Source organism: Artibeus jamaicensis, unplaced genomic scaffold (genome assembly GCF_021234435.1).
Source record: "Artibeus jamaicensis isolate MK-2021 breed Jamaican fruit bat unplaced genomic scaffold, CSHL_Jam_final contig_2790, whole genome shotgun sequence".
In the NCBI taxonomy this organism is placed as follows: domain Eukaryota; kingdom Metazoa; phylum Chordata; class Mammalia; order Chiroptera; family Phyllostomidae; genus Artibeus; species Artibeus jamaicensis.
Window position 1 is genome coordinate 3,366,054 of NW_026521616.1, and position 25,898 is coordinate 3,391,951.

At 54.7% G+C, this 25,898-nt stretch overlaps 4 protein-coding genes and 1 pseudogene across 7 annotated transcripts in view; all 5 read right to left on the reverse strand.

The window, feature by feature from the left end:
• The window catches only part of SLC43A2 (solute carrier family 43 member 2), a 48,015-nt gene extending 45,781 nt beyond the window's left edge, over positions 1-2,234 (reverse strand). The window contains exons 1-2 of one of the 3 annotated variants that reach the window (XM_037133752.2): positions 2,155-2,234; positions 1,114-1,311 (exon numbers count right to left, since the gene is read on the reverse strand). In XM_037133752.2, the coding sequence (XP_036989647.1) occupies positions 1,114-1,273 (160 nt within the window). In that variant the 5' untranslated portion in view covers positions 1,274-1,311; positions 2,155-2,234. Of the gene's footprint in view, positions 1-1,113; positions 1,312-1,681; positions 1,828-2,154 lie in introns of those variants that run through there. The other 2 variants (XM_037133753.2, XM_037133751.2) reach the window with 2 other exon arrangements.
• A 2,124-nt stretch (positions 2,235-4,358) lies between these two features.
• LOC119040686 (tubulin alpha-1B chain-like) lies at positions 4,359-5,861 on the reverse strand (annotated as a pseudogene).
• Positions 5,862-6,194: 333 nt separating this feature from the next.
• Positions 6,195-16,756, reverse strand: SCARF1 (scavenger receptor class F member 1). The gene is made up of 11 exons (XM_037133750.2): positions 16,267-16,756; positions 15,899-15,960; positions 15,661-15,762; positions 14,222-14,747; positions 12,636-12,854; positions 12,127-12,255; positions 11,234-11,337; positions 10,634-10,754; positions 9,395-9,516; positions 9,166-9,312; positions 6,195-8,517 (listed from the first exon to the last, which is right to left on the reverse strand). The coding sequence occupies exons 1-11, from the start codon at positions 16,365-16,367 to the stop codon at positions 7,658-7,660; spliced, it is 2,493 nt and encodes an 830-aa protein (XP_036989645.2). The 5' UTR covers positions 16,368-16,756; the 3' UTR covers positions 6,195-7,657.
• A 90-nt stretch (positions 16,757-16,846) lies between these two features.
• On the reverse strand, positions 16,847-20,676 carry RILP (Rab interacting lysosomal protein). 2 transcript variants are annotated; one of them, XM_037133756.2, is made up of 8 exons: positions 20,260-20,669; positions 20,092-20,185; positions 19,884-19,990; positions 19,550-19,795; positions 19,105-19,250; positions 18,648-18,770; positions 17,625-17,708; positions 16,847-17,334 (listed from the first exon to the last, which is right to left on the reverse strand). In XM_037133756.2, exons 1-8 carry the CDS (start codon positions 20,485-20,487, stop codon positions 17,205-17,207), a joined length of 1,158 nt encoding a protein of 385 aa, XP_036989651.2. In that variant the 5' UTR covers positions 20,488-20,669; the 3' UTR covers positions 16,847-17,204. The 2 variants fall into 2 exon arrangements, with proteins under 2 accessions (XP_036989651.2, XP_036989652.2); XM_037133757.2 differs by lacking the exon at positions 17,625-17,708 and having other exon boundaries at positions 20,260-20,676.
• Positions 20,677-21,219: 543 nt separating this feature from the next.
• PRPF8 (pre-mRNA processing factor 8) overlaps positions 21,220-25,898 on the reverse strand; it is a 33,061-nt gene continuing 28,382 nt past the window's right edge. Inside the window, exons 37-43 of the mRNA XM_037133698.2 lie at positions 25,602-25,795; positions 24,405-24,644; positions 24,165-24,306; positions 22,252-22,392; positions 21,976-22,115; positions 21,669-21,871; positions 21,220-21,551 (exon numbers count right to left, since the gene is read on the reverse strand). Of these exons, the coding sequence (XP_036989593.2) occupies positions 21,397-21,551; positions 21,669-21,871; positions 21,976-22,115; positions 22,252-22,392; positions 24,165-24,306; positions 24,405-24,644; positions 25,602-25,795 (1,215 nt within the window). The 3' untranslated portion in view covers positions 21,220-21,396. The remainder of the gene's footprint in view (positions 21,552-21,668; positions 21,872-21,975; positions 22,116-22,251; positions 22,393-24,164; positions 24,307-24,404; positions 24,645-25,601; positions 25,796-25,898) is intronic.

Consider the following 25,898-nt stretch of genomic DNA (forward strand, 5'->3'; position numbering starts at 1 on the left):
GGGAGGACTACAGGGGGTCGCAGGCAGCATGAGCTGGTTCAACACTTTTTCCATCCTCCAAAGGACTCTTGGAAGGGAAGGCATGCTGGTGGTATGATCAGGGGGTCAGGCTTGGGCTATCTCCACCCAAAGGGACTCAGGCAGGGGATGCCTCACAAAGGGACTGGAGAGAGGCATTAGGGAGCTCAACGGTTAGGCTGAACAGTTGCAGACAGCAGGAAGGCAGAGGGAAATGTTTCCTATCAAAGTTGCCTAGGAAGGGGGCACGAGGGTAGAAGCTGGCAGCCACCTGGGTCCCACTGTTGAGCTGAACCTACCGATGTGCAACAATCAGGACCGTCAACAGAGCTGAATAACGTTAAGGTAAGAACGCGGATTCCGTTTCCTGCACACCGGCATCTCAGCCCACACTCAAACCACCAATGTCGTGGCAAAGGGAAAGGAGAGGCCCAGTGTCATTTCCACAAATGCCCCGCTCGCCTCTTTTCTCACCCCCTCAGTGGGGTAGAAGGCCACTGAGATGCTCTCACAGCTTGTGGAACACAACGTCCTTTGGAAAATCATAAAGGAGCAAAAGTAGACAAATTGTATCTGACAGGCCCTTAAAAGTCTCCATAATGGTCTGCTAAAAAACATGTAGATTCTAGATGAACCTTCCATGGGGTGGAGACCAAACCACTTCCTCTGTTACATCCCAGCCACCGACTCAGGAGTTCCTTTTTCTACAGTGAGGGAGTGACACGCTTACTCCAAGGCAAGTGATTTGCTAAGCACTGGGAGGAGAAGCGTCCAGCAATGTTCCCAGGTGGTGAAAAGAACACCCTGGACTCGGGGTTCTGGATCTATTACTATTACAGTCTCCAGCTGTGTGGCCCTGGGCAAGTCAGAAGATCCGTCTGAGAAGATCTGTCTGAGCCTCAGTTTCTTTGTCCCTAAAACAAGTACAATGATACATACCCAGTAGAGCTGGGTGAGGATTAAATTGGGCTTTTGCTAACTGGGAGGCACTGTACAGCGAGGCAGTATTGATAGTTAGGTCTGCACCGCCATCTCGCCCTATCCAAGAGCCCGTACTCAGGACCACCCCGACCGAGCCCAACGCGCCCGTCTCACCTGGCTCAGTACACAGGTAGGAGTAAAAGCCTTCCGACTTCAGCATGATGAGCAGTGAGCCCCAGCCCAGGAGGACTGCCGAGAAGAGGAGGTTTTCCAACACGGCTGTGCAGGCCATCCACCAGCGGCGCCGATGTGCAGTGGCCAGGGTGGGCGCCATGACGCGGCGAGGTGGCTCGGCTCCGGCTCTGCAGCCACCTGCGCACAGACCTCGGCGTCAGCACCCGGCCCTGCCCAGTCGGAGCCGCCAAGCTCCGCCGCTGCGGCAGCGCAGAGGTTACCCCTCCGAGGCCCGGACTGCAGGTGCGCGCAGCGAAGCAAGTCCCAGCCTTGCCCGGGGCCTGGGCCACCCACCACGGCTGCCTCGTATGGTTGCTCTCCACGCTGGAGCGACCGGCGGGAAGGCTTCTCCCTCAGCTCACTCAGAGGTAAACTGAGGTATGCTAGAAGGAAGGGACTAACGCATGCTCAGGGACGTGGAATTAGTCCTGGCTTCCAGCAGTACTGACAGAGCTTGGGGCCTGCAGGAGTGGCACCCAGAGATTCCGACACCTGGGCAGCGGCATACCTGAGAGCGACCACTGGCTCGGAACCTGATGGGCGCCCTCCCGCCCGCGCCGGAGACCCTTCCCCAGAGCTGGTTTCTTCAACCAGAAGATCAGCGCACCGAGCTCCTGTACAGTCCGCCCAAGGCTCACTGATTGGCCTGACGGCACAGGAACTGCCGCTCCATTGGCCGCTGTCTAGGTCGCTAGGCGCCGCGGCCACGCCAACCCCGCATGGGCGAGGCGAAGCCGGTTCAAACCGGCGGCGCGAGCCACCTGCGCGACCCTCATCCTGGGCATTTTCCCACGCAATTTTACTGCTTCGATGGGAGCAGATCCCCGTCCTTTCATTTCCTTGCTCTTCCTCATTCGTCATCTCTTCTGGCGACTCCTCATCCACCCAGTCTTTCCTTTTGTCTTTTGTATTCCCAGCGTATCCGTACGCCCCCACCCCCGCACCCTCACCCGAGGCCCAGATTCCCAGGATGCAGCTCACCCGGCACCTACTGATGTGTATCGGGCCCGGCTGGCGCTTTTTCTGTCCCCTTTTATCCAAGCCCTTTTATTAGGACCCCAAGATGAAAACACTGCTGCACGCTCATTGGCTGAGTAGGGGCTGGAAACAGGCGTTGGCCAATGAGCGGGCACACGCCCGCCCCGTGGCAAGCAAAAGCCGGTTCCGGCCGGACTTTGAGACAAACAAGAGAGCTCAGGGTGCCGGTGGGACGTGGTGCTGACGCTCTACCTGATTACTTAAAACTGGAGTCACAGCCTGGCTGGAGCCCTTGGAGGCATTGCCCTATTGAGTCTCGGGAGCTCCACCCCGAAGCCCCGGGTTAGGTTCGGGTTCATCCTGTCGGCGTCCCCCAGATTTCCCTATGTGCTCTCTCGTTCCCCTAGCGCACCCAGCTCAGCTTCTGCACTACGCTCTCCGACCTGATAGTCCCCAGCTTTCTCTCGGCCCTGGGCACCACGTCTCGATGTTCTGGTTTCCCGTGGGTCGTTCCTCTCACGCCCCGTCCACTGCCTCCTCCCCACTCTACGCTGCCATTCTGGTTTCTCGCTTCCCTACTCCTAATGTCCCCCATCCAGGAGCTATCTGCCTATCCGGTTCTCCAGACCTCAGTCCAGGTGTGGTGTGCCTCTTCCCTGCATCCCTGTCGACTCCTCTCCTGGATGCTATCTGCCAGGTCCCTAGAACGTGCTCATCGAGGATCCCCAGGTAGTAGGAGTTTGGGGTTTTTCTTTCCCCTAGCACCATGTCTCCCCTGTTACGCCATCTAAACTCTGATCCGGTCCCCTCGGTCCCCTCGGGAACCATGTCCAGGTTGACTATCCTATATCCACTGCCCTGCTCCACCTTCACCCCATTCCTGGACATCTCCCTCAGTTAAGGGCCCTCTTCAGGGTGACGCGGTGGGCAACGACAAGCTGCGAAGACAAGTCGGGCCTCCGGGAGAATGCGTGGAGTCCGGAGGACTCCAGTTCCCAGCCTGATAAGTGAGCTGGACCTCCTCGGAGGAACTGCCCGGGCAGGCGGAAGGAGCCAAGGCTCTGGAGGTTCAGCTGCCCGGCCCCGCCTTCCTGATCGGAGGAACTAGCCTGACCTCGGAGGACTCTCGGTATTCCCCAGATTGAGATTCGTCTCCTTGGCTTGCTCTTGGAGCTCGCTTATCATCCCTGGGCTGTGGGAGCCCCAGCATCCTCCTCCCTGTTACTTGTTCTCCAGTTCGAGTGCGCCCCCTGCCGCCCTGAAGCCGCATGCTCGTTCACACCATGCCTGCAGCTGTAGGCTTGGGGGATCTTTGCTGGTTACCTATTCCCATTCCCACCACCGTGCAGAGTCTAGCCCACTCACAGATTGCGACCACCACTCGACAAACTCTGTTTCTCTTCTCCATCGTCCTAGTAGGCCACCTGCTTGAGGGCAGACTCCGGGCAGCTGTTCATACACATCTCTCAGATTGCTCTCTCCAAAACTGTCCCTCCCTTTCTTTTTCAGATATTAACAGTACTACCTACTGAAGTTAGAGACCATGAACCATCCTGTCAACACCTGCTGTTATTTTTCCTCTCCACCCCACCGATTACAGCCATATCTAATTTGCCTTTCTGTTCATCCAGCCTCCAGTCTCAGCCCCTGAAATTCATCTCTCCATCCCACCCCATTCCAGTGAGCTATGGAAAATGGAAATCTGACCTCTGTAAATCTGCTACAGTTGGTCAGAAACCCTTTACCCTTTGTCCTACAGGATAAAATTCAAGTTCTCCAACCTGACCCACACAGGCTCCTTCCTCCCCACCCGCATCTTTCTCCATAAAGGTTGGTTGGCCTGCCTGGTCCTAGATGCTCCAGTCATACGGAATTGCTTGTTAGTTCCTGCACGTGCTTTTCTCTCGCCTTTGGCCTTCAGAGTCCCTTTTTGGACAGCTCCTCCAGGAAACCTTCCCTAACCTCTCCCCAAAATACTTTCCATTTTCTTTGCTCACTGATTGTATTATATATCTTTAATATCCTTGAAATACATAAACGAGTGAGAAAGAATGAACACCTCGTTGAAAATCGGGGAAAGCCAGTAACATATGGAAAGAAGCTCAATCTTAGAACAATCATAAAAATTCACTTTTTTTTCCTTTCTCAAAGTCTTTACTCTGAAACATGAGGGGGAAATCGTATAGATATACTCGAAAAAGACGTGATCACAGGTAAAAGTGAAGAAAATCTAACCAGAAAGCTTTAAGGCCTGTCAGCTGTTGAACCTGAAGTTCTGAGTATGACATGTTGCAGGGCTGAAAGGAATAGTAGTATTTCTCACACTCAACAGAATCCACACTAACAACCTGATCCTTCTCAAGGGCAGCTATGTCCTCACAAACCTCAGAAAACTGCTTCCTCCATGCCCTTACTCACATGCCAGTGGACAAGGGCATGCTCAGCGTACATCAGGTCAACCATGTGGGACAGGCAAGCCCAGGCCTCAGCAATGGCTGTGGTGTTGCTCAGCCTGCACACAGCTCGCTATGCTTTGGCCAAGTCCCCACCAGACACCACAGTGGCAAGCTGGTAATTAATGCCAACTTTGAAGCCAGTGAGGCACCAATCCACACACTGGATGCTGTGCTTGACCTTGATAGTGGTAATGGCAGCACTGACGTCTTTGGGAACCACATCACCATGGTACAACAGGCAGCAAGCCAGGTATTTACTATGGCGAGGGTCACACTTCATCTGGTTGGCTGGCTCAAAGCACACACTGGGGATCTCTGCTACCGAAAGCTGTTCATGGTAGGATTTCTCAGCAGGGATGACAGGCATATGTGGCCAGGAGGAAGTGGATTCAGGGATAGGGCACAGGGTGGTCTAGAATTCAGTCCAGTTGACATTCAGGGCTCCATCAAACCTGAGGGAAGCAGTGATGGAGGACGCAATCTCGCTAATAAGAATGTGAAGGTTAGTGTAGGTTGTGCTCTCAATATCAAGAATTCTATGACAGATGTTGTAGATGGCCTCATTGTCAACCATGAAGGCACAATCAGAGTGGTGTGAGTGGCAAGGATAGAGTTGTAGGGCTTCGCTACCGCTGTGGAAATGGGTGGCTGGGTAGATGGAGAACTCCAGCTTGGTCTTCTTGCCGTAATTGACAAGACATTCCATCAGCCAAGAAGAGAACCCAGAGCCAGTTCTACCAAACTGTGGAAACCAAGAAGACCTGAAGACCTGTGCACTGGTCAACCAGTTTCCAAATTCAGTCCAACACGAGGTCAATTATCTCCTTGCCAATGGTGCAGTGTCCACAAGCATAGTTATTGGGTGGCATCTTCCTTGCCTGTGATGAGCTGCTCAGGGTGGAAGGGCTGGCAGCAGGTACCAGTGTGAACTCATTAATGACTGGATTCCAGGTCTGTAACCACTGCCTTGGGCACCTGCTTGCCAGCACCTGCCTCACTGAGGATGTAGAGTCATCTTTCCCCTGACAGTCTTGTCATTTGTCATCTGGCCATTGAGCTAGATGTCATGTTGTGGGCAGTAGAGCTCCCAGAAGGCACAGCCAATCTGGACACCAGCCTGGCCCACGTGGATGGAGATGCACTTATGCATGGCTGTGGGTCAGCAAGCACAGGCAACAGGTAGACGCGGGGTCCCGGTTACTGTCCCTGATGAGCTAAGAGTCAGGATGAGTAACACAGTCAAAATTCAGATTTTAATGATACTATTTTTCGCTCAAAAAGCAAAAATAAAATTTTTTATCTGCTCAAAGATTTTAATTTTTTTTTAAGTTTTACCTTTTCATAAAACTATAGTTCTCAATAAAAATGACTCTTATCTGCCCTGGCTGGTGTGGCTCAGTGGATTGAGTGCTGGCCAATGAAGCAAAGTGTCACTGGTTCAATTCCCAGTCAGGGCACATTCAGGAGTTGCAGGCTGGGTCCCCAGTGTGGGGCCTGCAGGAGGCCAACCCCACATTGATGTTTCTCACCCTCTCTCCTTCCCCTCTCTCTAAAATTTAAAAAAAATGACTCATCCATGAAAAAATGTTTTGACCTGTTATCACTTTATTTTTATTACCCCCAAATAATGAGATACCATTTTACACTTACCAGATTGGGTGTAAGGAAGTAGATACCCCCATAACTTGTGAGAATATGAAAACCATACAACTTTTTTGGAGGACAGTTTGGAATAAGTACACAGATGTTTAATGTTCTCACTCCATAACTCAGCAATTCCACTCCCAGGAATCTCTTGTACAAAAAAACTTGCACCAATATAAAAAGAAACGTGGACAAAGTTGTATGCTGCATCATTTATTGTATCAGAACAATTAGAAACAACCAAGTCTCCATACGTAGGGACGGTTTAAATAACCTGTGTTATTTCCACATGATGGAATCTCACGTAGCCATTTTTTGGTAAAAAGAGGTAGCTGTCTGTTTACTGACACCAAAAGATACCCAGGATGTATTGTTAAGTAAAAGCAAATTGCAGAGCAGTATACTCTTTTGTTTTCACGAGCACAGAAAAACATCTGAAAGGAAGCATCTGAGCTGTTCATGAGACACAGCATGGGCGGGAGGGGAGCCGCCCTTATACCCGACCGGGCGATGCAAGTCCGTATGGAACTGGTTCAGAACGAGACCAAAAGACACTCAGTGGCAGTAAATCTGGCCCCTCCCTGGTCCCTCAGCCTCCTCTAGGGAGGAGGGAAATCTCATTTTTACTCCATACATGTCTGTGATGTTAGTCCTATTTATTTTTAACAAAGAATATTGCTTTAAAAAAAATCTAGTGAGAAAGTAAAAAGAACATTCACTGTAAAATATTTGCAAATTATACAAAAGTTTAAAAAGATCAATCTCATCTGAGAGGAAAATGTCATTTGACACCTTTCCTTTAAAACTTTATACTCTTACATCCTTCTTTAAAAAAAGTGTGTAAAACAATCACAAAATATACACAAAAGGAAGAATTCTAAACATGTATCCTGACGCAAAAAGAAATGTAATTTATAAAAAGAACACTTAGTTTTGCACTTAACGGTATAGCATGGACACTCTCTCCTGTCCCCCATACTGAATGTTCTTGCAAAAACAATCTTTCATGGCTGGTTAGGAACCTATTTAAAAAAAACAAAAAACAACTTTAACCAATCTTCAAATATTTAGGTTATTTCCCATTTCAGAAAAATATTTTGCAAATAAAGGAAAGAATGGCCTTTTGGGGCAAACAATCCAGGACGGCAGAAAAAGCCCCCGTCTCTTTCCCCTTCCTAACCCCGTCCTGTGGGGTCTCCGCCCAAACTCTCCAGGCCGTCCCTGGGGTGCTGCCGGGGCCCACAGCCAGCGGGCCTCTGCCTCGAACTTTTCCCCACAGACGAGCAGAGGGCCTGGTAGGTCTTTCCTGGCCCTGGGCCTTTTTTCAACACAAAACAATCTGATGCAAGGGCAGTTTGGGTCCCTAGCTCCCCATCCAGTCTTCCCACTCCCTCAACTCACGGTCCTCAGGGCTCTGGTGGCCCAGACATGGGTGTAACATTCTCATACTGGGGCTCCTCCTGCCCTTCCTCATCAGCCAGCTTCTGGGGCTCCTGTTCTGTGGGACCACCCTTGGGGGCTGGCTCCTGGACCCTCCCTGAGCTCGTGATGCCATCCCTCGTTCCCCTGGCCATGTCCTCTGGCCCCGTTCCTGCAGACTCCAAGGCCCCAGCGAGCTCCTCATTTGCTGCCGAGCCAGGGCTCTGACTGGCAGAGCCAGCGGCCACCCCGGAGCTGCCCTTGTTCCGGCTCAGTGCCCGACGTGGAGGCTTGGGGATGGCACTCTTGACCTTGGGCCCTGCCTGGCCTTTCTGAAAGCTACCAAAACGGCGGAGGACAGACCGGACCGGACCCTCAGATTCCTGGGGTGTTCCTGCCAGCATGTAGATCGTGGTTACAGAGCCTGAGCTTTCCTGGACGTTGCCTTCAATGGCTTCCACACGCTCAGCCACTGTCCGGCCACCAAATGGAAGCCGGCGGTGGCCAATGGCTGAATCCCGGGGACTGGCAGCTCCAGGAGGCACTTTGTCCCTTTCTGCTTGCTCAGGGCCTGCGGACTCCTCGGCCTCCTGGTTTTCAGGGCCTGGCTGGGCCCCCCGGGAGAGCCGCTTGGGCTTTCGGAGTGGGCTGGAGAGCTCCCCTGAGCTCCGGCAACTCTGCGGTGCAAACTTGGTGCCTTCAGCAAAAGAGACTGATGGTCGCTTGGCCCGAGCTAGGCTGGAGGTGCGCGGGATGGCGAATGGCGTGGAGGCATCCTCAGGGACAGGGAAGGGACCTCCAACCAGGCTGGCCTCTGGCGACTCTGCTTGGGCTACAGGGACTATACCTGGCAGAGGAGACAGAAGAGCTTGGCCACAGCTAACAGACTGGCCACCCTGTCCCATCTGGCTTACCCGGGTCAGTATCTTCTGGGAGGCCTCAAAAATGGGGGAGGGTAGGGGGCGAGGATGCAGAGAGGCAGGATAGAGCCTAGCCAACAGACACTACTTCCTCCACACTCTGTCCTCCCCTCCCTCCTTCCCTACTCTGACCTAAAGCCATACTCTAACCAGCTCCTCTCACCTCTGGGCCTTGATGTATGTGCCCTTTTCCCTCCTCCTGACACACCATGGCCACCTCTCCCTGTCACTAGGCTAACTCCTAATTCTGCCAGACTCAACTCCAATATCACGAGCACTGAGACATTTTCCCTGACCTCTGTCTGCCCTGACCCAGCTGGATTACAGCCTCTCCTTGTACGTCCTCCATCGAAGCATCTGTCACTCCATCCTGTAAGTGTCCGAGGACCACCCACCAGACTAGAAGTTGGGTAAAGAAGAGAACCTATCTTGTTTCCATTTTGTATACCACAGTAAAAGTTTGTACACTTTATAGAAGTATGGGATGGTTATTTCTGTAGGACAAAGGGGTCAGAAGGATTCCCAGACACCCAAGCAGTATTTGAAGGTGACCCAGGGGGCTAGAGGGGGGCTACCTTCTTGGGGAGGCACGCAATAGGCAGGACCCTCATCCTCCTCTCCAGACGCGGAATCAGAAGAGAAGGAGTCATCCGAGGCCCAGCCGGCAGAGGGCGCCTCGATGAAGCTGTGGTTGAAGGGGATCTCCGGGTCGTGATGGGAGACTGCAGGGAGATCCAAGTCAGGCGCAGAGCCTGATGGGAAGCCGAGTCCCATTCCAGCCCCCGACTCTCAGCGCCCACCTACCTGTCACCCAGGGAAGCTTGTGGCTGCTGAGGGAACTGCAGGGCAGCGTGGAGCCCAGGCTGGTCAGTGCCCCCCAGACCTGGAGCTTCATCCTGGACACAGCAGCTCCATCTCTCGCTGCCCTGAGGAGGGTGGTCAGGGTGTGAGACCCCTGGTTGGGGTAGGGTGGCAGCAGGAGAAAAGGGCCAGGACTGCCCTAGGCCCTCACTCAGCTGGAGATTTGGGCCTGCCACGGAGGGTGGCATGGCTCTCAAGTCCAACAGACCTGGTGTAGAAACTGCTCAAACTACCTTTCCAGGCCTCAGTTACCTCACCTGTAAAATGGGGACAACTACGATGTAGCAGAGCTTTTTTCAGGATCCCACATAGCACCAGGCACCAGGTGGGGTTCCCCAAAACGCAGCTATGTGCTGTCATCACCCCAGCTGAGTGCCAGCTCACCTGGCTTTCTGGAAATGACAGCACCTCCAGAAAGCCTGCCCTAGGCCTCACCCCCACACTGGAAGTGACTGCTTTGTCCCCAACAGCCTTTGCGCACCTCCTGGTCCTCATGTGAGGGGCCCTTCTCCCCACCAGCTCCCCTATTTCCCAGGGGACAGGCTACTAGGAGGACATACTCAAGGGTTAATGCACAAACTATGAGAGAACACCAGACAAGGAGTCCAGAACACAGGGCCCAAGCTTTGTGCGTGCCGGGCCCAGCCGAGTCACTATCAGTGTCCTCCGTCCTCTGCTAACCCTCTGGCCCCCACCCCCCCTGCTCCCAACCTCTGTACTGCGGTGAGTCTCCAAGGAGCAGAGAAATGGGATGAGATTTTCTGAAAAGACAAACCCTTTGGGAGCAACAGTCTGTAGTGGGCCATGTGCCCAAGTCCTTCCTCTTCTCCTCCGGGAAAGCCACGTTCTCTGCCTGCCCACTGCCCCGTGTGTCACTCTCCTTCTGGGGGGTGAGGCCTGGTCTCTTCCACTCCCTGCCCAGAGCTGCCTGCTGCTTTTGCCTTTGCACCCTCCTCCTCTGGCACTTTCAGTTAGCAAACCCTCAGCCTCGTGCTGTGGGTTGGAGTTTCCCCAGCCTGGTGTCCCTGATCATGTGACTCCCACTCAAGGCTTTTGAGGAAGGCAGGCGGCTGACCTGATGTCTCTGGGCCAGGGCCACTGCCCACTATCCCATCGACTCTGACCTAAGTGTGTGACAAGGCCAGCCCTTCCCCACCCGTAAAAGGAAAAACCAGCGTTCACCTGTCCTTGGGGTCCAAGCGGGCAGCCCAGCAGCAGCAGGCACAGCAGGCAAAGCCCAGGAGAAGCAACAGCAGAGGCACAAGGATGCCGGCAATGAGGGCTGCATCCTGGCTGTGAGACCCTGTGGCAGAGGGTGGGGGGCGGGGTTGAGCAACGGTGAAATATTCAGGGCCTTCCTGTCTCCCATACAGCCAGCTGAGCTGCCTCCTCCTGAGAGTCTTCCATCTGTGGGTCCCTCTTCTGAGAGACATAGACTCTGCTCAACTGGAGGCCCCCTCCTCCAGGCAGCCACCCTGCTGGTCTGTCCCATTCTGATGGTCCGTGGTCTGTTCCCCAAGCCCTTGCCCCCAGTTCTCATGACTGATGCACGTCCCAGTGTCCAGCCCCCTTCCTGCTCATTTTCTGGGTGCTACCCTAGTTTCCCAGGGAACAGAGACTCTCACATCTTCAGGGGACCCTAATGCATCCATACAGATTTCAGGCATAGGGAATGTCTCTGAAGTGGGCTCAGCCTTTCTGGGAAATGATGAGCTTCTGGAGCCCACATAAAGGGCCAATCTTTCCCTGGTTACTGTACCTGCACCCTCCTTCCCATCTTACCCAGCTGGCAGGCTCCAGAGACAGGGTGGCAGGGTCCCTCTGGGCATTCACAGGGAACAGAGCAGTTGCTTCCATGGAAGCCAGATGGGCAGGAAGCGTTGCAGCTGTGGGGTGACAAGGAGACAGGCTGAAGGCTGGTGAGAAGGGATAGAGGTGGGCAGGGGGAGGGGAAGGCAGGTTTCTGGGCACTGCTCTCCACCCCAGCTGTTCAGACCTCCCTGGATGGAGTCCGGCAGACCCCTCCTGCCTCTGAGCCACATGGCCAGCACCCCTGACAGTGTTGGGAGAATCTCTCAGCTCCTAAACCCGTCTTCCAGGGACACCGCATGCAAGCTGTCCCTTGGCATCCAGCCCCAGGTGTAATCCTCAGGCAGAGTCCACTTACGATTCTCACCCCTTACCCGCCCACCTGCGGTATGAACTAAGCAAGATGCCAATGGCATGCAGAGACATCCTCGGGGCCTGGAAGTCCGAGCCAGGTCCGGCCCTGCCGCTACCTCTCTGGGCCTTGGTCCTCTCCTCTATAAAATAGGGTCTCTTCCATGTTATGCTAGATTCTGTCCCATAGCTGGAAAACGGGACCCTGGGGACACTGACGTGGGTTATGGTTTCCTACCTTAAGCCCTTAGGGAAACCACAGTGGGGTTTGGAGCCCTGCCCCTAAATAACTTCCCCAGCTAGGCCAGGAGCCAGGCCTTCTACACGAAGCATTAATTATGCTGGCCCTCCTTTGGAGGATGCAGACCCCACAACAGGAAGAATAACTCCTCAGTAATGAGGATGCTGCAGGGGTACATGGGAAGTGGATAAGCCCAGGAAGGGAAGCCAAGGAAACAGATTTCACAGAGGCCTGACCTAGGCCCCTGCTTCTCTGCTAGGGCCCCAGTCCTCACCTGGGTCCCCAGTAGCCAGCGTTGCAGACACACTCCCCAGTCACAGCATCACAAGCCCCCTGAACACAGGTGGGGCAGGTCGAGCCACAGCCCTCCCCAAAGGTGCCACTCGGGCAGGGGTCTTCACACCTAAGGCGAGGCAAGACCTTGAATGGGGCCCTGCCCATCTTCCCCCGTGCTTCTGGACTCAGGAACCCAACTGTGGGTCCTCAGTAGTGAAGCTCAGATACAAACAGGGCCTTGAAGCTGGGGCCAGATCCAACAGGTGACAGACCAGAGGTCCCCAGAGGGAGGAGAGGGCAGGCAGCCTGCGTGGCAGGAAGCTGGAAGAGAACCCCGCCCAGGGCCTCATCAGTGTCCACCTCTCTCCCCTCACTCTGCTATGTGGCAGGCCCCGGAGGGCTGTGTGACTGTGTGTTTGGGGAAAGGGACGCCTATCCCAGAGGGAGCAGCTGGGGTGAGGATCCTGAAGGAAGGTGCACCTCAACCTGAGCAGGCTGGCCCCTTACCTGGGCCCCAGCCAGCCAGGGTCACAGCTCTGACAGTGCCCAGTGTCTGGCTGACAGGCCTCGCCCCGCCGGCAGCGGGGGCACTGCTGCCCACAGCTCTCGCCAAAGGTGCCAGGTGGACAGGGCTGGAGGCACTGGGTCCCGTTCCAGCCGGGCTCGCAGGACTCGCAGCTGCCCGTGTCTGTAGAGCACGGCTCATTCCGCTTGCAGTGGCCACAGCTGGGAAAAGAATTTCGCACGACACGCTCAGGCCACATGGATGGAGTGCCCACCCAAGCCTCCAGAGAGGCCCTGGAGAGCACCCGGGTCCCAGCTAAGTCACTGAGGCAGGTCTGAGCCTCAGCTTCCCCACAGCGTGCTACAAAGAGGCTGGACAACTTATCTCCACAGACTCTAGAGAGTTCCAGCCCTCTCCTCCTAACCCCCCATTCCAGGACTCATCCTTCCCTGGGTCCCAGGGTCACCAGGAGCTACCAACCCAGCCAGAGCAGCCATGTCACTGCCGGACTTTTGCCTCCCTCCTGCCCAGCACCCTTCCACCCACAGTACCCCTGACAGGGATGGGCCTCAGCAGTTTATCTCCTATCCCATAACGTGAAAATTAGTGAAAATAAAAGCATTTTGATGTCTATTTCACCACTATAATTTCAAATTTACCTTATCTTTGAGAATTTGCCCCAGTTTTATCGAGATATAACTGACATACAACACTGTACAAGTTTAAGGTGTACCACACGGTGGTGACATGATTTGCAGATACTGTGAAATGATCACCGCAAACATTTAGTTAACACCCACTACCTCATATAGAGATCAAAAAAATAAATAAAAAGAAAGAAACATTTTTTTCCTTGTGATTAGAACACTTAAGATTTACTCTCTTAGCAAGTTTTCCAATTAGGTTCCTATCGTCTTAATTTCTCATTGATCCTTCACAGTTACTTGAAGTTTCTCCCTCAGATATTTAATTATCTGGAGTCATACACTTTGATTAGACTCATTAGTGGGGGAAGAGGGAAGTTCCTAAAATCACTTTAGCATTTCTGGACCAGCATTAAAAAAAGGGGGGGGGGGGAGCAGGGGGGAGAGAGACTAGAAAGCATTAGAGTATAATGCATGTTATAATCACATATGTACGTGTAGCAAAGATAAATGTACTGTCTGGTTAAGCTTTTTACTTCAGTGATATGTGTACATATACGGGTGTGTGTTAAGTGGGAGGTAAAACGTATTATTGTGAGCGGAGTTGGTCGAAGTCTGAAAGTCATTTCATCTCAAAGGGACTGAGCAATCATTTTGTCTTGTGATTTATTCTTTACCCACTTCTTAGTATACTAGTAATCCTAACCCTATATTACTTGCTATACTAGTATTTTGTTATTGTTAACAGTAATCGGATGAAAAGGGAGTGAGTGGGCGGCTGGACTTCGGGGCATTGAGAGTCTTTTATCCCCGCTTCCATCCTGCCCTTGTAGATTGGTATGCAGAGCATGGAGCCGCTTTCTCCCTCTTGCCCTTCTCACTCCCTCCACCTCTATCCCACCGCGCCCCGGTGCCCCTCGCCCCCTCCTGCCGGCCTCGCTCACCGGTGGCTGCACTGCGTCCCGTAGCGGCCCGCCCGGCAGGGCAGCTCGCAGCGTGTGCCGCGGAAGCCGGGCGGACAGGCGCACTGGCCGGAGGCTGGGCTGCAGCGGCCGCGCACGCACTCACACTGCTGCCGGCACTCGCGGCCCCACCAGCCAGGCCTGCAGACGCAGGTGCCCGACTCCTGTGCACAAGGCGAGCCGTTGCAATTGCAGGGGAAGCTGCAGCGGCGGCCCCACCAGCCCGCCTCGCACAGGCAGGAGCCAGTGTTCTGATCACAGCGCGCCCCCACTTTGTTGCATTGGCACCGGTGGTGGCACTTGGTCGACCACCAGCCAGGCTCGCAGTAGCAGTCGCCAGTCTTCGGGTCGCAACGCCCATGAGGGCTGCAAGAGCACTCGAACTCGCAGTGGCTGCCCCAGCGGTTGGCCTGGCAGCGGCACGCACCAGTGACGGGCTCGCACTGGCCATGGGGGTAGCAGGAGCAGCTCTCACGGCAGTCGGGGCCCCAGTACTGGCCTGGGCAGCCTGCGTGGCAGAGAATGGAGGGGTGGGGGAGAGACGGAAGGGGGTCGGTCAGTGGGCTCAGGCCTGGCACGGATGCAGGGTCTGGGGCCCCTCCCACAATGAGGAGGGGCGCCAGGCCCATCCTCCAAGAACCAGGAACAGACCCCTGGAACATCTGGCATCATATCCTCCAGAGGCAAAGCTCACTTCCTGCCCCAGACTCTGAACTACAAAAGCCCTCAGCAGTGACCCAGCCTCCCACTTCATGTTCCACAACACACTTAAAGGTCCTGAGTAGGGAAGGGGCTTGCCCAGAGTCACACAAAAGTGTGTGTGTGTGTGTGTGTGTGTGTGTGTGCAGGGGGGGGCTTCATTCATGCCCCCTCCTCCCTCCCACTGGGTTCCTCCACTGCGCTGGAGATGCGCTGGGCCCGGGGAAGGCCTGGATGCTGCCCATCAGGGTCGCAGGAGAAGCAGCCACATTCCCTCCCAGGGTCTCCTCTCAACCCCGCTTCCAGCTGTCCTCTGGTTATCCTGCCCACCAACCCCTTTCCCATGCCCTTATTTCTGCCAGAAAGGGCAGACAGCCTGGCCAGGGCCCTCCTTCCACCCCCGCCCCCCACCACCATGTACAGGTATATGTTGGGGAGACCAAGAATGCATCCATTTTGCAATTAACAGGAATTTCCAGCAAGTTTTCTGAGTTGAAAAGGAAGGTGAAGGGCCCAGAACTGACACTGTGCATAGGTCTTTGTGGTACAAGTAAAAACCAGATGAGTCAGGGCATCTCCCAGGAGTGTCACTTCCTGTCCCTGGGCCTCAATTTCCTCAGCTTGGGAGACTCTGGCCCTGCTGTTCTAAGGTCATGACGATCCTCCCTTCTCTCCTAGGCCTGCCCGGCAACCTCATCCCCTGGGCGAGACTCAGGACTCACGGGAGTTGCACTGGGCCCCGAAGAATCCAGGTCTGCATCGACAGAGGCCTGGTTTCACGCACACTTCGTCTTTCTGGCAGGCGTCGGGCCCCTCGCAGATGGCTGAAAAACACCCCACCCAGGTCAAAAAGACTGGGGCTTGACCAGGGGACTTTCTGCCCTCTCACTGGCTCCTGGTTCCCCTCAGGGCTGGGTATGTGTGCCACAGGAGGGGTGGGGGTCAGTCTTGGCTACTCACGGATGGTGCACTCTTGATCTTTCTGCCTCCAGCCTGGGCAGCACTGGAGCTCAGCAGAGGGGCTGTGGGGCAGAGAGGGGTCAGCAGGGGCGCGCTTGGCTTCAGAGGTGCTTCGCTCTCTCTGGCTGAGATGTGGGAGGCCGCCTTGGCCCGTTGGGCAGGCCTAGCGGCGAGTCGCAGCCCCACTGACCCCAACCATTTCCCTCTCCTTCCCTGGCCTTTCCAGCCCGTCCTGTCCACCCCTCACCCCCGCTCTTCCCAAGCCTCCCTCCCTTCAGCCCCATGACCTCTTCCCTCACTTCCTCCTCCCCCCCAGGCCTTAACACCAGTTTGGCCACCACCCCCCGTCAGACTCCCACAATATCCACCTGTTGGCCTCGCAGACGTGCTGCCCATTAGGGTCCAGCTCAGACCCTTGGGTCGCCCGAGTCCAGAGCAGTAGCAGTGGGAGCAGCTGCCGCGGCCCCATGGCAGCCGGTGCCGTGAGCGGGCTGGAGTCAGTCTGGCCCCCACAGCTCCCAACCCCCCCCCCTGTTTCCTCCTGAGGCTTTTCCTGAGGAAACCAGGCCGGAGGGGCGGGCTGCCCCGAGGCACCTCCCTGAGAGGGTGGGTACAAAGGTGCTGGGGAGACTGGCGATCCTGGAGAGATGAAAAGGAAATGAGGGCCTGTGCCAGTGCCAAGTGGGGGCTTAAGGGGCTGGTTTCAATCTGGAGGGGGAAGATGAAGCCCTAAGTCATGGGGTACTGGGAACAGGTGAGGGGATGCGGCGAGGAGGCAGCTATAGTTTCCCATTAGGTCGTATCCTCAGTGAGGCCCAAGCTGGGAGAAACCTCCCCACCCAGTGACAACCAAGGGGACCCTGTGAGGTGGCCTCAGCCCACCCTCACCCCTGGCCAAGGCGGGGGGAGCGGGGGGGGGCAGACCAGTGACAGACAGACATGGGACAGTTTCTGGGTATCACGGGCAGTAACTTTATTACATGAGCTTAGGCCATCTGCACAAATCTCTGGGAGGTAGGTAGTCAGTTCTCCATTTCATGGATGGGGAAACTGGGACTCAGAGGTGAAGCACTTTTACCTGACCATGGTGGCTCAGCTCAGAGAGACAGGGAAGGAAGAGAGGCTGAGCCCCCAGCGCTGCCCTGGGTCAGGCCGAGACCGGGAAAGAGCCTGGGAGGCTGGGAAGGAGGGAGCCCGGTCCTCGTTTGAGGTCGCACATCCACCCACAGTCAGACTCCAAAGTCAGGCCTCTGGGGCACCTGAGACCCCCAGACAAAGGTGTTCATCGAGAGCAGAGCAGGGCCGGTCAGGAGCTGCCCATAAGCCCCAAGTGGGGTCGCTGCGGGGTCTCTCCTTCTCCCCCTGGCTCGCTGGGAGCTGTGCTGCTGCTCTTGGCTTCAGGGGCCTCCACTTCACCCCGATAACACTGGCCAAAGCTGCGGGGGAAGAGCCAGAGGTACTTTGAGCCTGGATGCCAGAGAGATCAAGGATATGGGCTGGGGACAGGGGACAGGGGACAGTGAGAAATGGGGACACAGAAGGAAAAAAGGGCAGCGCGAGGTAGTGGGGAAGTGAGGGGCCAGGGTCAGAGAAGCAGAAGGGGAGGGGCGCTCAGAGCCCAGGATGGCAGGGTGAGCGCCGGGACAGTAGGGCGGGGATGCCAAAAGGAGCACGGTGGGGCCCCCTCTTCACCACCACGTCTGCCCTTCCTCCTGCCCCGACGTACAAACTCTGTATTCTGGAATCGGGAGGCGGGGGGTAGTCTCCCTTGTGGCTGGAGAGCAGGAGCCATGAGCCATCCTCATCGTCACTGAGGCAGAGGAAAGAGGCGAGGGTCACTGACCAAGGCCAAAAGGGACAACGGGAGTACAGCTATGGTCAGCTTTCTGTGCAGCCCCCAGGAGCAGGCAGGGGAGGACAGAGTGACAGCACAGCCCCCACGTCTGGAGAGGAGACACTGGGGAGACGAAGGATAGCTTGAGACTTTCATTTTATAGGCTGATGGACAGTGGGCCCCTGACAAGGCTGTAGTTTTAGTCTTTTTCTTTTTCTTTTTTTCTTTACTAGACTACTGATGTATTACATAAGAATAGAACTCAGGAATAGGCAGGTGGAAAAGGAGCACAGGGCGAGGTGTGGGGAAAGGCACGGGGCTTCCACGCCCTCTTCAGGCCCGTCATTAGCCCCGTGTCGCCGTGTGCTCACCAACCCAGAAGCTCTTAGAACCCAGTGCTTTGGGCTTCCTATGGAGGCCCCACAGCTACAGCCTTACCCCTCCGAGAACACACAGACACAGCCAGGACAGAGAACCGAAAAATGAGTGTGGAGAGACGGCACTGGCAGGGCCCCTCAGCAGGAGGCATAGCGAGCGCGGCCGGGAGATCTAGGGACAGGGGCGGCAGGCTCAGGACAGCAGGCCCGGGGTGACCAGCGGGAGCAACAGAGTCTGCAGGGCAGGCTGTAAAACAGGCTCGGGAGGTAACCGGGCCAGGTTAGGGAGTTCAAACGCTGCTAGACTAGAGTGGTAGGTTCTAGGGGTGACTAGTCTGCAGGCAATAGCTTCAGCCTGAGACAAAAGACTCCAAAGATAGCCAGGCTGGGTCAGCCAGCTAAAGGGGGGTGGGCAGAGTAGGTCAGCAGACCTAGGAGACGCTAGGCAGGGTGAGAGCAGGACCAGCTGGGCCATCGGACTCAGCAGGACACAGCCGGCAGGAGGGCTGGCCCCGTGAGAATGGAGGCAGGGACTTACCTGCTCTCTGCTTCCTCTGGGGTCCCTAACATCTTGGCCTTGATCTTCCTCCGCTGCTTCCTGACAGCCACCTTCATGGCTTCCAGCAGAAGCCCAGGGACCCTGTGGTCTGTGAGCAGCTCCCTACAGGGGAGGGGAAAGGGCAGGGGAAAAGCGACAGGGTTGCCAACAGTGAGTCTCACACCAAAGAACCCTGTTTCTGAAACACTTTGCCTTACTAACAGTCCCCAAACCTTAGTTTAGGTGTCACTGCCCCTTGCGACCCTTTGTATTGCCCTTCCCTCATTTGGGTGAAGTCCCGCAAGGGCAGGAGCTGTGTGATTCATGTCCTCCCAGTGCCCAGCACAGTGCCTGGTACACGTCACTGAACTAAAGAATGAGGCAGGTGACATGAGTGAGGCCCAGGAACAGGTGTGACTGGAGCCCCTCAGCTTCCTATTCCGCCCGGTGCCCTCACCGCTGGAAATAGGCCAACTCCTCCTTCAGCAGAAACACATTGGCTTTGAGCTCGTTCCGCTCCTGGAGGATCTGCTCAAGCTCCTCTCGACTGAAGCCACACTGCCCCACGTTGGAGGAACACAGTGGCTGCTGCGGGGCATCCTCCTGCAAAGGGTGGCTTGGTCAGAGGGCCGCCTTGGTTGGCGCTTCTGTGTGCCTGGGTCGTCACAGGAATGCTCGGGGGAGTGACCGGCAGGGAGACTTGGAAGACGAGGGCGCTACAACAGATGACGGAATGCTCTAGAGGAGAGTGGGAAAGAGTCTGGGTGGGGGACATACTTGTGTGCCACCTTCCAACTTCCTCTTGGACCTGCTACGCAGCACAGCAAACCTTTCCCGAGTGCCCGCCCAGTGCCAGACGCTGTCAGTACTGGGAAGAGCCCCTGACCTCAGCAGGCACTGACCGGGTCCTCCTGGGTCCTCAGGACTTCTGCTTCGGCGGTCGGCCGCTTGGGCTCCTGCCTCTGCTCACACCCAGGACCCCCGGACTGTTCCCGTGCCCGCTGCTGAGACAGTTTCACGGTCCCTTCACGCAGCGGCTCCCACTCACTCTCACGGTCCCATGCAGCGCGCAGCTGGGTTTGTACTGCGGCCAGCTTGTGCCGCAAGTCTGCATTCACCAGCAGGAGGCGCTGCAGCTGCTCCTGCAACTGGGCATAGCAAATGATAGGGCTGGTGGGCGAGGCACTGAGGGAGCCCCGCCCCACACTGTTGCCTGTTGTCTGTCGGAGCCCTTACCGCCTCCGTCTCCTGGCTGCGCTGCAGCAAGTCACGGTTGTATGCCCGGAGTTCGTCCCGCTGTCGGTCGGTCACCTCCTTGAGCTGCCGCAGCAGAGCACGCTCCTCTGAGGAAGGGGTGGTCTTAGCGGCGGCCCGCGGGAGATAGGCTCTGAGCCTTCCCCACACCCCCACCCCATCCCCCGGCTGGGCCACACTCCACACTCACCCTGTGGACCATGGCGCAACTCTCTGCGGAGGTGCTCGTTCTCCTTGTGCAGCCGCTGCAGCTCCAGTTCAGCTTGCAGCGCCGACACCTGCAGCTGGGGAGTCCGAGCCCTCAGGGTTAGGCCCCCGCCAGCCCCGCAGGTGGCAGAGAGAGCGGACAGTGACTCACCGAGTCGGGGGCGGGCCCCACGACAGCCTTTTCCAGTAGCTCCAGCGCCCGCACTACGAGAGGCACGAGCCCCGCTGCGGCCTCTGGCCCAAAGCGGCGTGCTAGCTCCTTCAGCTCAGTGCCCAGGGCCCCCGCCAGATGGTACACGAGCTCCGCGGCCGTCTCCACCCCCGTGGCCGCTGGAGGCCCCCAGCCCTGCCCTTCAGGCACCGCCCTCCTGGGCTCCATATACCCCGAAGGCCAAGGGCTGTGAGTCACCCCACCAACCCTCACTGGTGCAGGAAAAAGCTAAACAGTTCCCGCCCAGGAAGCAGTTTAGTTTAGGTCAGTAGAGGGTGGGGTAGAAGCGACAAGGGGAGGAGCGTGTAAGGAAAACAGCGTGGGAGGAGACAGCACCCTGGGTCCCCTGGGCCCTGTCCTGTCCAAGTCCCAAGGTCACAGGAAGCAGGACAGCTGACCTCCAGCCAGGCGTCCAAAAGCTGAGGGCCAGGGCTGTTAAGTGGTCACTTTCCTCAAGCCCTCCCCAGTGCCCAACCCAGGCTCCACCCCCATGTCTGGCGTTACTGGGCTTCACTGTCACTGACCTCAGCCAGAGGCAGCCAACTGTCCAGCCATGTGCTTATTTTACTTTGTGAGTGACACAAAGCTTAAAGGGCTAGGCTGGGCACCAGAGTGGCAGAGAACAAGCCACAAGCTTTCAGACTCAGGAAAAGGCAATAAGGAGTGACGATTTGCAAGTATTTTGGAGCAAAACTGGCAAATGTGGTGAAGTAGTAGGAGTGTTATTCAACCCCCAGCACCTCAGTTCCCTGAGTCTAGGGGACATTTAGCCCCACAGCCTCTGAACAGGGTCCTCCGCTCCCCTCAATGCAGAGCCCAGCACCTTGCTGTTAACAAGTCCAGCCTCCTGGCAATCCTACACCCAGAATTTGAGCTCAGGGGGAAAAAAACCTCAAAAACTCCAATTTATACAAAATTTATTATACTCTGTTCAGGATTACAAGCCACCAGGTCAACAATACAACAAGCACAAAACACAGGGAAAGGGGCCAAGCTGCTGAATGTCACCAGCTTGTCTGTGGGGTTAGAAGGCTCCAGAGTCTTTGGGGAGTCAGGCAGGAGAAGGTGAGGGAACAACTAGGCGTAGAGGTCCTCCCGGTCGGCGGAGTAGACCTCGCCCTCCTGCAGGAGGGCGAAGTTGAGGAAGTGGGAGGGCCTGTGAACCTCGTGGTAGAACTCCTTGGGGTTTGCCAGCTGCAGCTCATACTTCATGTTGGGATCATGCCGCACACCTTGGGGTAGATGAAAACATCCAGTGTCACAAAGGGCCACCTCCAAAACAGCCAGGGCCCAAGCGCCAAGGATGATGGCCTAACCCCATCCCCACTTTCCAGTGCTTCCCCACTCACCCATGAAGTTGTAGTTCCACGAGGACTGGGCAGGGACCATAAAGAAGCCGAGGAAGCGGTCCGACAGCAGCATCTGGACCCTCTCATAGTGTGAAGGTAGGTAGCCCTTGGGGTTGTTGCCCTTGTCTGTGTTCTGGCGGCCCCATTCGTAGCCACTGGGCGTCAGCTTGTAGGCTGTCAGCGTGCAGGAGCCTGGTGTGAAGCTAAAAGAGGGATGAGGATGAGGTCAGAGCTTAGGCCACCATTCTGTTCCCTGGCCTGCAGTGCTGATCCCACCACGCTTCCTCCCAAGGGGCCTCAGGCCCACCTGCAGGTGATGATGATGGTTTTCTCGCCATCCCAAGATGGGTTGTCAGCCATGATCTTGGCATGGGTGGTGACATCCTGGGGTGACAGCTGGGGGGACTCATTGGGCTGAGTGTGGATCCAACCCAAGGGTTCCATCTCCTACAGGCAAGAGCAGTGAACAACTATTTACAGCCCCATCTGCAGACAGGAATCCCACGGATGAGAACAATGTGCGTGCCTGCCCTCCCCCGCCCCCGAGAGCAGAAAGCCCCCGTTCTCCCACACCCCCACTGACCTTGAGGTACTCATGCTGGGGCAGCTGGCTAGGCAGGTGTACGGTCTGGTGGGTGCCCCACTGTGGAACCATTACGATGCAGCGGATCTCCTTCACCTGAGGGTTATCCGGGGGGCTCACCCCATACAGGTATCCTGCAATCTGTAGATAAGGAGGTCAAGAACCAAAATTATTCTTAGTACCAGCCTAGACTCTGGGCTGTTAGCCCCGTGTGTGCTTCCCTTCCCCAAGAACAAGGGCAGAGTTTCTCAAAATGCAGTCACAGTCTACCACCTCAGAACCGCCTGGGGTATCTGTGTCAACATTAAACACAGACCTTGTCTCAGACTTACCACATAGGAATCTCTTGAGTGGGGCCCAGGAATCTGCACTGCTCACATGCTCCCCAGTTGATTATTATTATTATTTTACAATATATTTTATTGATTATGCCAGTACAGTTGTCCCATTTCCCCACTTCCATTCCCTTCCACCCTGCACACCCTGTCCCCCATATTCCCCCCCTTTAGTTTGTGTCCATGTGTCATAAGTTCTTTGGCTTCTACATTTCCTACACTACTCTTGCCCTCCCCGTCTGTTTTCTCCCCACTGTCTATGCTACTTATTCTCTGTACCTTCTCCCACTCCCCAGTTGACGTAATACTATCCATAAACAAATGAGCACGCAACTGCACAACTTAGGAACACACCTTTAAAACCAACTCTAGGTGGTATTTTAAATTTAACACTGCCATCAACAAAGTTAAGAGGACCTGTGTTCCTATTAACACCCAATTAACACCCACACAGGTTAGTAAGTCTTTCTAAATTCACCAAGCAGAGGCCATATATGGTGTTTTATAACACATGAACTGCCCTGACTACTAGTAAAGGTGAGCATCTTTCCACATCGTATTTGGCATCTGCAGTTCCTTTTCTGAACTATTCATATTCTTTGCCTATTCTTCTACAGTTATCCTTTTTAAAAAACCAACTTTTGAAAATTCCCTGTTCTAATGGGAGAGTTATGCAAATATTTTCTTTCCATTTTCAGTTTATCTTTTGTGGTAACCCTTGTCACACACAAGTCATTCAACTTTTTAAAAATCTTCAGCCCAGGCCCTGGCTGGTGTGGCTCAGTGGACTGAGCACCGACCTGCAAACCACAGGGTTGCCAGTTGGACTCCCAGTCAGGACACATGCCTGGGTTGCGGGCCAGGTCCCCAGCAGGGGGTGTGTGAGAGAGGAAACCACACTGATGTTTCTCTCCCTTTCCTTCACCCTCCCTTCCTCTATCTAAAAATAAAGAAAAATCTTTAAAAAAAAACCTTCGCCCAAGGACTTTATTGATTTTAGGAAGAAACACTGACCAGTTGCCTCCTGCAGGCATCCCGACTGGGAGTCAAACCCACAACCTTCTTGGTGTACAGGACAACACTACAACCAACTCGGCCACTCAGCCAGGGCCAGTCATTCATTTTGACTTTGGTTTTGTGCTTTTTATCTTCTTTAAGAAGGCTATCCCAAAACTAAGGTAATAAGTATTTTCTTCTAATACTCTAGTTTATTTAGTATTTTACATTTAGCTCTTTATTCCACCTGGATTTAATTTTTGTAAATATTGTGAGGTAGGGATCTAGATTTCTTTTTCTTAACTGTTTTATTATAAGGCATCCTTAACCCTACAGACTTGATTTACCATATTTATTATATACACATGAATCTGTTTGACTGTATACTATTCTCTTAATTGCCGTAACTAAATAATGTTTTGATATCTGGTGGGGCCAAACCCTTCCTTGCTGCTTTGGCTATCCTTGTACATTTACTTATCTATGCATCCTGATACCAGCCTCCAGTTCCAGAAACCCTAGGTGAGCTTTAGATACATAAAATGTTTGGGCACACATCATGGCCTAGTTGAACACACTCACCTGAGCCCGAAGGTCAGATATGCAGATGAACTTCTTAAGCACATTCTTGGGAAGGATATAGGTGTAACCAGTCTCCTTGATGTCGTCAGATGAAACATAGATGTGATTGGTCCTTAGGTGCAGATTAGCAGCCGAGATGGCCCTAAAAACAGAAAGGGGTATCAGCCCTTCTCAACCCGAGCACCTCAGGTAGCACTAGCAGGCCCTTCCACCCCCACCCCGCTCCCCCCTTAAAAGTACCTGACCCTCCATTCGGTTTTAGATGAAAAGGTCTGGGTCTCGTAGTTGCTGGTGGTGGAGGTGATGATCTCATCCCCGTGCTTGTTGACGGTGCGCGTCTGCGTGGCAGTCAGCTGGGACTGCTCCTTGGTCTGTTTCTCAATCTCGGCGATCTGCTGCCGCTGCTGTGAGGGTGCTGAGATCTCCATTCCCAAGATGATGTCTCGAATTTCCGACTGTGTCAGTGACGCCACATTCACACTGTGGAGACAGTGTAGGTGATACCACAATGATCCCTTCCCCTTGGTCACTTATGCCTCAATGGCAAGAATGTCACTTGGTAGTACTGGGGAGCCCATGTTATCCCGGACAGTCCTCGAGGGACACTTGTACAGGAGTTGCGAAGTGGAGAGACACTAATATTGGTAAGAATCATCAAACCCTAGAATGGCCCTATGCACATGCACCTTTCAGCCACGCTCAAACCAGCTCAGTATCCATACCTCCCACTCTTCCTTGATAAAAAGTGCCCTACTGCCATGGCTGGTGTGCAGCAGTAGATTGAGCACCAGCCTGCGAACCGAAAGGTCGCTGGTTGGATTTCCAATCAGGCCACATGCCGAGGTTGCAGGCCAGGTCCCTGGACAGGGTGTGCAAGAGGCAACCAATCCATGTGTAACTCTCATACATCGATGTTTTTCTCCATTTGTCCCCACCTTCCCCTCTCTCTAAAATAAAAAAAAAAAAAAAAAAAGTGCCCTAGCACAGCCATTTTTGAAAACAGAAACCCTAAAACATGTTCTCAGAGCTGGTACTGTCAGTCGACCTACCAGACACCTGGAAATCTATGGACACTTGGCCCCCACAGTACCAGGGAAGGAGATGGAAGAAGGGGGTGTGTGCGCCACTGGCAGTGGTACCTCAGGGTCGGGGATGTTAGAACGTCTCCTATGGACAATAAAGAACCACCCTGCTCAAAGTGGCAACAGTGCCTCTGCTGAGAGACGATGCCCGGAAGTCAGCATGAAGCCCCCAAACACAGACCCTTCCTTCATTATTTGAAGACACTGCCTTCCTTTCTTCTACTGGCATCACCCAGGACAATTTCTTCAGAAACGTCTGAGCCTAAATGTTTCAAAAAACCCCAGAATCTACACACTGAGCCATTCGCTTCACCCTTTTTGGGTCTTGCAGCTGTCTCCCCACTGCCCCACTCACTTGTTTTTCTTGCCGTAGTCAGCCAAGATCAGATCCTTGAGCTGCACCTCCACCTTAATCCACTCCTCGTCAGTCAGAGTGGGCCAGATGTGGTGCGGCTCTGTAATGGTGGTCTTGTCTGGCTTCAGGATCACCTTCGCCCGGTCATTGTTCACGTGCAAGGCACGCAGAATCAAGATGAGGCGGGAGAAAGCCTGGGAAGACACGAGGCAGTGTGGGGGGAGGTCAGCCACTTGATGTTCCTCCCCTACCTTGTACCGTTCTTTCAGGGAACCCAGGAATTGATTTCAAATTCTA

What these genes read in the sequence shown, in the direction of transcription:
- SCARF1 (XM_037133750.2), bottom strand. Translation starts at nt 16,367, where the DNA reads ATGGGGCCGCGGCAGCTGCTCCCACTGCTACTGCTCTGGACTCGGGCG. An exon ending in GGGACGCAGTGCAGCCACCG is followed by an intron (nt 12,855 to 14,221) that starts GTGAGCGAGGCC and finishes TTCTTTTCCCAG; the next exon opens with CTGTGGCCACTGCAAGCGGA. An exon ending in CAAGCTTCCCTGGGTGACAG is followed by an intron (nt 9,313 to 9,394) that starts GTAGGTGGGCGC and finishes ATCTCCCTGCAG; the next exon opens with TCTCCCATCACGACCCGGAG.
- RILP (XM_037133756.2), bottom strand. Translation starts at nt 20,487, where the DNA reads ATGGAGCCCAGGAGGGCGGTGCCTGAAGGGCAGGGCTGGGGGCCTCCA. An exon ending in TGGGGCCCGCCCCCGACTCG is followed by an intron (nt 20,186 to 20,259) that starts GTGAGTCACTGT and finishes CGGACTCCCCAG; the next exon opens with CTGCAGGTGTCGGCGCTGCA. An exon ending in GCAGCCAGGAGACGGAGGCG is followed by an intron (nt 19,796 to 19,883) that starts GTAAGGGCTCCG and finishes TGCTATGCCCAG; the next exon opens with TTGCAGGAGCAGCTGCAGCG.